At 44.7% G+C, this 11,732-nt stretch overlaps 1 protein-coding gene across 1 annotated transcript in view; it reads left to right on the top strand.

The window, feature by feature from the left end:
- The first annotated feature begins 8,572 nt into the window (after positions 1-8,572).
- Positions 8,573-11,732, top strand: part of LOC110493538 (E3 ubiquitin-protein ligase NEURL1) — a 63,158-nt gene continuing 59,998 nt past the window's right edge. The window contains exon 1 of the mRNA XM_021567875.3: positions 8,573-8,850. Coding sequence (XP_021423550.1) covers positions 8,817-8,850 — 34 coding nt within the window. The 5' untranslated portion in view covers positions 8,573-8,816. The remainder of the gene's footprint in view (positions 8,851-11,732) is intronic.

Genomic DNA, 11,732 nt, shown 5'->3' with positions numbered 1-11,732 from the left:
AATGTGAAAAGAAGATAAATGTAATTCATTTATTTGTAAAATATACAACTCGACTGATCTATCGAGATCTTCTTTCTCGCAGTGAAACACCCCTCAGTGTCACCATAAGTCTCTTTAAGCCTGGCCGGCATGCTAAATACCTCTCTCTCGCTCTCTCTCACACACACTACTCTCTCTCTCTCACACACACTACTGTAACCCTCCTGTAACTCTCCCATGGCCATGCTGTGGGTGACAGCTGGCAGTAGAGCCGGGATGAAAACTCCCTGAATAAATATGTAATCCACTGCTCACATGGGCCACAGCAGATTATTGGAAACACTACAGCGCAGTGCTCAGTGGTGAGAGAGAGAGAGAGAGGCAGCGAGAGAGAGAGAAATAAGGAGAGAATTAGAAAGTAAGCCCGAACGCCCTTTACCCCTAGAGAACAATATCACTCCTCCTCCCCATCCCAACCCCTAAGAGGCTCCCATTGAAGACTAAACCTGGGCTCCCTAATAGCTACAGCATTCTGTGTCGTACAGGTCCTATCTGGCCCGTTCATTCTTCCTTATTAGCTTCCTATATGGGACTTTTCCCATGGTTCTCTATTGCAGTGGGAAGTGTCTGACTGTAGTGACTGTTCTGCTGCGACCCTGTTATCCCTCTGACCGCCCTATCCCAGGGTGATTAAAGTCAGCTCTGATGTAATCCACACACACACACACACAAACACACACACATAGACACACTGTGACGGTTGCATTTCTAGGTTACGCCGCTTTTATGACAGAATATGCCCCCTTCTAACCCTCCTGCCGAGAGGGATCATTTTAGGGGAAAGTAGAAATGCAGTCAGTTTTCAGTTGTCATACAGTTCCCAGATACCCACTCTGTCTCAACTGTGGAGTGTACAGATAGGTTGTATTTTAGTCTGTAGAATCCACACATACACACATACACACACTCAGCCACACACCAGCAAACACACCCCCCCCCCCCCCTCCGACTAAGTCCTTGAAAAAGTGACTGATTTACATCAAAACAGGACAACAGGACATGGGAGTACCCTCCTGAATCACCCCCAAGTCCTCATGATACTTTGAGACCGTCTTCTCTGCCCTTAAGTGAGAGGCCGCTTCCACTCGTTTACGGTGACTCCTTCTCTCTCTCTCACGTTCTTCCCTCCTTCCCTCAAGCAGAGAGAGAGAGAGAGAGAGAGAGAGAGAGAGAGAGAGAGAGAGAGAGAGAGAGAGAGAGAGAGAGAGAGAGAGAGAGAGAGAGAGAGAGAGAGAGAGAGAGAGAGAGAGAGAGAGAGAGAGAGAGAGAGAGAGAGAGAGAGAGAGAGAGAGAGAGAGAGAGAGAGAGAGAGAGAGAGAGAGAGAGAGAGAGAGAGAGAGAGAGAGAGAGAGAGAGAGAGAGAGAGAGAGAGAGAGAGAGAGAGAGAGAGAGAGAGAGAGAGAGAGAGAGAGAGAGAGAGAGAGAGAGAGAGAGAGAGAGAGAAAGAGGCAGACAGACAGACAGACAGACAGACAGACAGACAGACAGACAGACAGACAGACAGACAGACAGACAGACAGAGAGACAGACAGACAGAGAGAGAGACAGAGAGACAGACAGAGAGACAGACAGAGAGACAGGGATGAGACGTCTCCCTGTGTGTTTGTGTGCATCCGGCAGCGAAGACCTGATACACACATCAGCTCCTACCAATTAGTGCACTGGGAATAGAACCATACCCTGAAGAAATGCCCCAATCTGCCTCTCTGCCTCTTGCTACTGTTTCTTTTTCCCATTGGGGGCCTGGGCCAGATGGGGCCCTTGACAAATCTTTTGGTGGCCTTTCCAGGGCCTAATTAAAAAAGCTGTTGTTAAATAACTATTAGAAACAGTGACTGGATGCTGTTGCTGTTGCTGCATCCAAGGCAATCCTCTCTATGGGACAAATGCCATTGTTGGCTTTCACAAGACAGTCACATCGTTTCCCTTCCTGTTGATCTGGTCTCAGATCAAATCAGTTTCAATGACGTTCCGAAGCGTGGATGAAGGAGGGGATCAAACCAGGGGAGAGATTAGTAATAGAGATAGATAGAGTGATAAAGGAGAGGAGGAGGAGGATGAGGAGGAAGAAGGAGAGGCCAAATGAGGAGGTGCAGTCACAATCATACAGAGGGCCAACTCGAATCGCCATCCACCAGCCAAAGTTAACATGGGGCCTGCGGGTGCCAAGAAGTATACACACCGATTCAACACACACACACATACACCCCCCCCCCCCCCCCCCCCCATCCCCCACCCGACACAGATACGCTGATTCAACGAACGGGGATTTCAAAACCGCTAATTCAGCGCGGTCACTGATTAATGGAAAATGTCATCTTTTCAAGCAAATGTATGAAAATATGTTTCCCGGTTGGAACATCTGTTCTGCATTACACTATTGTAACGAACAACAAACACTCTATTATGATCGGAACTGCAATTTAAAGCTGTCTTGGTATATTTGGTGAGGAATTACAGCCCCATGTATCTAGTGTAGGCCTAGTGGGAAAAGGAAAGAGGACGATGTAGGGCCTTTGTGGTTTTAGTCTCTACAATACTAGGTTCCTGCAACAGTTAACCTCAAACGTGTGTTTTGACACTGTTTTGATAATAATATGTGTCAATCAAGAATTTCAGTAATTCAGTTGATTCGATTAAACAAGTTACTTAAATACGTTTGATACAGTCACACATGACTGAACCTTGGGCCTTAGAATAGGTACTGTACTATATTACGGAGAAACAAGTTATGTCCCAAAGTCCTTCCGTCCACTAAAACCCGCACACTGTTTCCGTAACATATTTTGAGATATCCCTCCACACCAACACATTTCACTGTAGCCCCATAGGCATGGAAGTGACATTCTCTGTTGCATTGCCGGAGACAATACGCCGTTTCTTAACAGTAATCCGCCTGGCGACTCCGCACGATATTAAAGAAGACTGACAGATCTTATTATCACCTCTCCACTTCCCTTCCTTCACTCCTGATGACAACTATGTTACACAAGACACGTAATCGGCTCAAACTTTCACCTTCGCTAATAAATGTCACGGAGTCGTCCGCCCTCTCAGGCATGTTGGATGGTGGTGTAATATACACTGACAAGACGAGGGTTTAGGGTTGATTGTATTATGGTGGGATATACCACATGCTGTACTGATTGAACCCTAAGACACTGTGCGAGGCCAAATGAAGAGGTGCAGTCACAATCATACAGAGGGCCAACTCGAATCGCCATCCACCAGCCAAAGTTAACATGGGGCCTGCGGGTGCCAAGAAGTATACACACCGATTTACCTCTGAGCCCCATTGATTTTCTGGACGAGACAGAAATCATGCAAGAAGGATAATATGGTTTCCCCCTGATCGAACGACTGGGATGCGTTTCTAGCAACCAAAAAGCAACCAAAAGATGAGAAAGTATGAATTTGCTTATAAATTTGGAAAATCTACAGTAAATGTGTGCTTTCACTGCGTCGTCTATTATTTCCAAGATAATGTGTTTAACTCTTACTTTTACACTGGCTATAATTTGTGCTGTTATCTTATTGAGTTGTCTTGGTTATCCTTACATGATTACTATGATCACCGACTTGATGTCTGAGTCAAATTAAGCGATGTACAGGTAACTGCCAGAATAAAGGAAACACTTCAGTAAATGAGGGATACAAAGTCTATTGAAAGCAGGTGCTTCCACACAGTTGTGGTTCCTGAGTTAATTAAGCAATTCACATCCCATCATGCTTAGGTTCATATATAAAAATGCTCAGTTTCCCATTATTTTGACTATCGTGGCTAGAAGAGATCTCAGTGACACTGAAAGAGGGGTCTCAAAGGAGCATAGGGGGTTTAAAGAGAGAGAGTGTGTGTGTGTGTGTGTGTGTGTGTGTGTGTGTGTGTGTGTGTGTGTCACCAGATCTCAATCCAATGAGATCAACTCAAGCAACGGCACTTATGGGAGATTCTAGAGCTGCACTGAGACAGTTTTCCACCACCAAAACACCAAGTGATGGAATTTCTTGTGGAAGAATTGTGTCGCATAATTCCAATAGAGTTCCAGACACTTGCAGAATCTATGCCAAGGCGCATTGAAGCTGTTCTGGCAGACTGTGGTGGCCAACGCCCTATTAAGACACTTTATGTTGGTTACCTGTATCTTTCAGATCATATGATGTTGTAAAATATTAAATTGCGTTTATCTATTACCATATGGTTTTGCTACAATAAAATAATTTTTAATGTTCCGTACATAGTGACATAGCTACATAATGTTTACTTGATAGCCATTCCATTTTTCTCTCTTTCTCTCATCCCCTCTTTCTCAGATCATATAATGTTGTATTGTTACTTCGTTATATGTTGCACATGGCCCAGTGATTGGACGCTGGAGGCTGGCTCTGAAAAGGGGTAATGTTTGCACCACACACGTCACACGGCCCTCTCAGAGTCAGACAATACGTTCCGCAGGAGACCAGGTCCAACGTTCCCCCTTAAGCATCTGCTGTCCTATTCCATTTCACCAGGCACTCAGGGATAGGTGGCAGACAATGTTCTGTGTGTGTGTGTGCGTGTGTGTGTGTGTGTGTGTGTGTGTGTGTGTGTGTGTGTGTGTGTGTGTGTGTGTGTGCGTGTGTGTATGTGTATGTGTGTGTGCGTGCGTGTGTGTGTGTGCGTGCATATGTGTGTGTGTGTGTGTGTGTGTGTGTGTGTGTGTGTGTGCGTGTGTGTGTGTGTGTGTGTGCGTGTGTGTGTGTGTGTGTGTATGTGTATGTGTGCGTGCGTGCGTGTGTGTGTGTGTGTGTGCGTGTATGTTAGGTCAGGAGGTGGGAGAAGATGTGTGTCTGTATGTGGAGGGCAGGATTATGCTAATATAATAACCCAGGCTGCAGCAGAATGCCACGTTTTTCTTGGAAACATGTCCGACTGGTTTCCAGGTGCCATTAAAATGATGTGCTGACGTTTGTTCAGCTATAGTTTGACATCATAAAGGACCGTCTGTTCTTGATCTATCAAACTGTTCTAGATTTGGTACAGACTGGTAACAGAATCGACTGATCGACTGATCAAGGTACAGATACCTCCCACAAGGTTAATTAATGTCCCCTTATTGTAATATACCAGATAACGTCATCAACTGAATCAGACACTTTAACACAGCGATGAGGCCTGATCCTTGTATTGGAAATGAAAATCATCAGTCAAACATCGCCAATCAATTCCCACAGATACCCTCATATCTTTATTTGTTTGAACCTTTTCACCGGTAGTAGAGATGGGATATTTGATTTGCAAACAACCAAACTGCCAGAAGCCAACAAACGTGTTTGTTCTTGTAGCATAACTAGGAAGCAGACAGTTAATGATCAACTGACATTCTGTTAGCATACAGTGTAACTTAACACTGTGCATGTTCCCCTTTAGGTAGTGTGTGTGTGCGCACGTGCGCACGTGCGGGCGTGCTTGCATCTTTGTCTACACTAAGGCTAATTTCCCATAGGAAGTATTAATTTTAAACAAATCACTAGGCACAGTCAAACACATTGACCTGAGACACAACCTCAATATCTTTTAGATAATTAACAAAGGCAGAAACTAATCAAACTAATCACCAAAAATACCTATTAATGATTTCTTCCTTTTTATTTTATTTGAGAATGACAGATGTACTGAAGCCAGTATTCTCAACCCATATTCCCATTACTATGGACATAAAATTCTCACCATCTGTAGTCTGGTGCAACCACAGATAACGAACGCACAATGGAGTAGTCATAAATCCTAAACTCTGTGTGTGTGTGTGTATGTGTGTGTGTGTGTGTGTGTGTGTGTGTGCGCATGCGCGCGCGCGTGCGTGCGTGTGTGTGCGTGTGTATGTGTGTGTGTTTGGCAATCACTGCTGAGGCTAAACAGGACGTAGCCCAAAAATATGTTGTGGGATAGGACGAACCAGGACAGCTGGTGTACTTACTAATGGAACGAGCCAGGGCTGTCAGGGCTTACCCTCTGAGTCAAGACAATAAGGAGCATAAAGCTTTCCCAAAGACACTAAAACAAAAGTGGGTTTCTGTTGGAGTGTGTGTGTGTGTGTGTGTGTGTGTGTGTGTGTGTGTGTGTGTGTGTGTGTGTGTGTGTGTGTGTGTGTGTGTGTGTGTGTGTGTGTGTGTGTGTGTGTGTGTGTGTGTGCGGGGGAGGGGGGGGGGGGGGGGTCGCCAGATGAGAGTGCCTGTCACGCCCTGGCCTTAGTTATCTTTGTTTTCTTTATTATTTTGGTTAGGTCAGGGTGTGACATGGGGGTTTTATGTGTTTCGTCTTGACTAGGGGTTTGTACGTTTATGGGGCTGTACCCTGTCTAGGTAAATTGTATGTCTTTGGTTGCCTAGATTGGTTCTCAATTAGAGGCAGCTGTCTATCGTTGTCTCTGATTGGCAACCATATTTAGGCAGCCATATTCTTTGTGTATTTGGTTGGGTGATTGTTTCCTGTGTCAGTGTTTGTGCCACACGGGATTGTTTCGGTTAGGTCACGTTTTTGTGTTTGTGTTCACGTTGAGTTTTTCTTATTAAAAACCATGGACACCTACCACGCAGCGTATTGGTCCGATCTTTGTTTCACCTCTTCAGAGGAAGAGGAAATCTGCCGTGACAGTGCCTGTAGGTCAACATCCCAGAACCAGACCACTTTTATTTATTTTACAGAGTCATGTAAGGATACGGTATTTACACCCGGATTCACAAAGAACCCAACTTTACAGACTTGGTCATGTAACAGATATAGGACTGAGGGCCATGGTCAAAGAGGCTCACTTAAAAGATTAGAATGGCACGCATGGAGGAGGTCTTGTCCTTAAAAACAGGAAGACAATGGACAGAAGTGATTTTCGCCGAGCGTCTTCATGAATGTCAGGAAATTGAAGGAAGTGTTGAACCGGTGTTGAACTGTTATTAGGCTACATTTAGCATCTATCTTTAAGAAGACATGACGGCCTACAAGGGAAAGCCAGCAGGAAGTCGGTCCGAGTCCGTTTATGGAACCTGGTTTTTGGTCAAGCTTGGCGTGTTCACCCTAGGAACTAGCGCGACCTCAATTGGTGACATGACAAACAGTTGAAACTGAGCCCTGTCAGACAACACCAGCTTTCCTCATTCACTCACACACACACACACACATTCTTACTTATTTCGGCCCGGTGGTCCTGTGGGAGCATCCAGGCCATTGAAAACTCCTCTCCAATTCATTCCACCCATTTAATTAGGACTCCATGCATTTATGTTTATATTCAAAATGTGCACACCATGTGTGAGTATGATCTACAAAAACGAACCTTCGGTTTGCGGCCCTGATTTAGTTGAGATTGAAGTCACCATCTCGCCTCAAGTGTTTGTTATGGTTACGTAGCCGTAATCGTTAAAGGGGGAAATGGTAAATATTATTGTCAGCATGATTCAATGGTAATGTTTTCAACTCAAACAAGAAGGGCTTAGCTAACCAGTTGTTTTCATCACTCTCCTCTGAATACTCCAAATGGAACCTTTATGACACCACCCTCACACAACAATGCCATGTCTCACTGGGTAAAATGAATAGAATTCCCCAGCATAGATTGAAATATCTTATTTTGAACAGTGCTGGCTCCATAGAATTGGGAATTAGAATACAGTAGTCATTTAATAGGCTCTATAAGGTTGGTTCAGTCAATTGCAATAGCGGTGGCACGTGTCAATCATGAATGATTGATTGGAGGGGGATTTTTCATTCATTGTACAACTCAGAAGGTCAAGATAGTAGGCGTATATGCGTTCAACTATTCTTAACGTTGGTTGCCTTCCCAAGATCCCCCACCACCCACCCCAACCCCCGATAGAAGCCTTTTCATTCACCCTTTTTGCCAATATCACTTACATCTGTCACTCCTAGTCATTCACAAAGCCATTATCACCCTTAAGAGATATCTAAGCAGCGAACATCCTTGAGGCTAATGTAAACTACTCCGAGGCGGAGGGGCTCCGATGTCACCGTGGATACGTGATGACAGCTTAAGTCAGAGGCGTGACTCTTGAGGGGTCACCCAGGCTGTCTGCCAGGGGCAGAGGGGCCCCGAGGCACACCAGGAAGAAGAAGGGACTCCCTTGAGGTGAAAGGCAGAGTGCTGAGGGTAAAGAATGTGACCACTTGGTTCCTCTGCCCTACTCTGGACCCAAACATAGTGTGGTTACTCATGAGAGAGAGGGGAGGACACTGTGAGAGATAAGCCCATAGAACTAGAGCTCCAGCATAGCCTATAGCTCTCACATAGTCTGCCTATGTCCACACTCTCCATTGTATACTATGCACATCTTCGTTTTAGATTGACAGTGCTTTAAAATGATTTGCAAGACAAATTCTCTCCGGAAGGCAACGCAACGTTCGATTGTATTTTATTATATTCTATTCTAGGGTAAAGCCTACCCTGAAATTGTCCAAGTGTCCATGTTACTCGTATCCTTTATGATTTGTTGGAAACTGGCAGCGAGCGCGTTAATAACGCTTTGTCTTGACTCCACCTTTTATGTAAATGTCTGTGTGTGAGTGGGGCTCAAGGCACTGAGAGCGCACAGTGAATGGAGGAGCAGCCTTCACTACCGCTCTGCTTGGTGCTTAGGGGTGCACTGTGTTTATATTCCAATCGGGAGAAAGAACGACCGCTCTGGATGTAGCCTCCAATCATGTTGTCGGCGTTGGATTGTGCATCAACACCGCAAGTGTTTGAATATTGAGAGCTGGGATATAAGGGCTGCCGACTGGAATTGTAGCCATGGGAGGCCAGATAACGCGAAATGCCTTGTACGGTAAGGAAAAATAACATTTAGATACACTCATAGATCACGTCACCATTGCTTATACTGTACACACTGTAGGTTATAGTTTCGTTCAATTTGCAATGCAATGGAGAATAGATGGAGAGTGCAATTCCTGTCGCGTAAAATAACGTTGCGTGTGTATCAGGTAGGCTACCCAAATTCTGATGTCACACAGATGTCACACCAGAGACAGTTCATTATAGACATTTGCATACATTTGCTAGGCTACAGAAGGCTATTCCCCAGTATATATATTTCCCTTTGATCAGTGTTAAAGTAGAAATACAAACATTCAAGCTTTTCCTTTAGGTCGATTGGATACATTTTGTATTGATGGCAGTTAAATCATTTATAACAATTTATAGGAAAACCTGCTGATGTCATTATTCGTCTATCATCCCTTGTCCGTTTCCACGTTGATACCATCGTTTGCGTACTTCCTCAGTCGCCTTCTGTTGATGATAGTAACTCCAGACGCAGTTTGTAAGAAAGTTGCGAAAGTTGCGGGATCCCCCCCCCCCCCCAGTATATTTCAGTTGGCTCACATTGGTGTGGGGGTTTCCCACACTCTGTGCACTGGGGGAAGTCAGTCATATCCAGCTGTGCTGTTAGTGGGCCAACCAAACCAATCAATAAATCAATTTGTGTTTACTGAATGTGGGCTATCACAGCTTAGCTCATCCTCTGCACAGCCTTATTGCCATGTCCCAGAATTACAGTAAATGTCTCTGAAGAACAACATTTTAAAGGATTCCGTGGGCCTATGAAATGATATTTTAACAATAAACATGACATGTATTCATTGCACTTGGACCCTTCAGTGCAAGGGGAAACAAGTCAATTGCTGCAAGGCTGTAATTCAGAAAACACTGCATCGTTTATCATTGAGCGTGAGCTATATGTTCTATTATTCAAGTCTATGGGCTGTCACACATGTAGGTCAGAACACATCTAATAACACATACAATCACATCCACCCAAGTAATGTAATAAATACAATTTTTATTTTTTTATTTAACCTTTATTTAACTTGGCAAGTCAGTTAATAACCAATTCTTATGTACTGCCTTGTTCAGGGGCTGAACGACAGATTTGCCCCAACTCTCCAACCACTCAGCTACCTGACGCCTCAATATACAGTTGAATAAAGACACAGTGCTGCTGCAATGCATTGGATCAGGTTACTAAAGGCCTTGTCTAGATAACACATGTTGACTTGGTTGTCTGGACCTGTAGCTGTGGAGTGGCTTACCTCCACCATACGGACATCAAGTCCCTCACAGCCTCCCAGGAGTCAGACCACCTGATCATTAGGTCTAATTAAAGCCCATTGATGAATCCAATTAGGTAGATAAGGACACAGTAGTGCCTGAGACAACAGGACAGGACAGCAGAATGTGTGTGTGTGTGTGTGTGTGTGTGTGTGTGTGTGTGTGTGTGTGTGTGTGTGACTTCTCACTGTAGGATCAAGGTCAAAGGCCTAGTTTCTTGGTTTTACACTGCTCTTGCGGTATCTATATGAAAGGCGTTAGCTGAAATCTAACTTTCGGTACGATTTTAAGTGAAGGAGTTTCTGTGTATAGGCTAGCCTTTCACCCTTGATCGTGTGTGCGTGTGTGCGTGCGTGCGTGCGTGCGTTCGTGCGTCTGTGTGTGTGTCACTGTGTTTTTAATGAGGTTTGAGTGGCCCTAGACTTTGAGTGTAAGTTAGTACATTCTTTAAAATAGAACTGCCACTGTGGATAGGAAGAGAGGAAGAGAGATACTGAAGAGTTGAGTTGAGATGAGAAATCAATGTTTAATAAGTGGGCCAGCCTTTCACCCTTGATCGTGTGTGTGCGTGTGTGTGTGTGTGTGTGTGTGTGTGTGTGTGTGTGTGTGTGTGAGAGAGAGAGAGAGAGAGAGAGAGAGAGAGAGAATGAATGTTATCCTCTATTGGAAGCTCAGTCTCCAAATACGAGCTGCTGATTGGTGTGAATGTCTTATCAATGTTCTGTATCTCACCTTGTCCTGCGAACATAACATTTAATTTGGATATAGTCATGGGACAGAAGAGATGCACACAGATCACTCATCATGCAGAGGCCAAGAGGCTGTTCATGATTAACGGCTAAAGGCGTATTACACATATCGTCTGTATCAAGTCGAGAGAGAGAGAGAGAGAGAGAGAGAGAGAGAGAGAGAGAGAGAGAGAGAGAGAGAGAGAGAGAGAGAGAGAGAGAGAGAGAGAGAGAGAGAGAGAGAGAGAGAGAGAGAGAGAGAGAGAGAGAGAGAGAGAGAGAGAGAGAGAGAGAGAGAGAGAGAGAGAGAGAGAGAGAGAGAGAGAGAGAGAGAGAGAGAGAGAGAGAGAGAGAGAGAGATGAAGGAAACAAGTAGGAGTAGAGAGAGGGCAGTAAGACAGGGTCTACTAACAGAGTAGTGCCCAGTGTGTTTAATCATGGCCTCTTGCCATGGTGTGACAGGAACATATGTCTAGGGGGTCAAGTGGCATTGGTGGGTCACACACACACACACATATACACTTTGTGACAATGCACATACCCCTGTTGTCGTCATATTCCTCTTGACTTGACAGGTCACCTTCGAGGCGGCACATAACAACTTTGTGTGTGTGTTTGTGTGTGTGCATTTGTGCGTCAGTAAAAATAGCATCCTGCTTGCAATCAATATACTCTCACCAGGCTCCTCCACAAAGCACTACAAATCTCCTGCGGACGAGCATAGAGTCATTATATTGTCATATCGAATCGAAAATGGTTATTACTTATTGCAGCTGCGTAACACTGTTCTCTGGGGGAATGTGGCAACATGGGTGAGCTCAGGTGAGCGACTTAGCGAGACGAGAGTCCTGACGTGAGATATTTATTAAGT

The sequence above is a fragment of the Oncorhynchus mykiss genome, chromosome 17 (genome assembly GCF_057628025.1).
Source record: "Oncorhynchus mykiss isolate SJ-2025 chromosome 17, ASM5762802v1, whole genome shotgun sequence".
NCBI lineage: Eukaryota > Metazoa > Chordata > Actinopteri > Salmoniformes > Salmonidae > Oncorhynchus > Oncorhynchus mykiss.
Note: the sequence above shows the minus strand (reverse complement) of the source record. Positions and strands in the feature narration are given on the sequence as shown.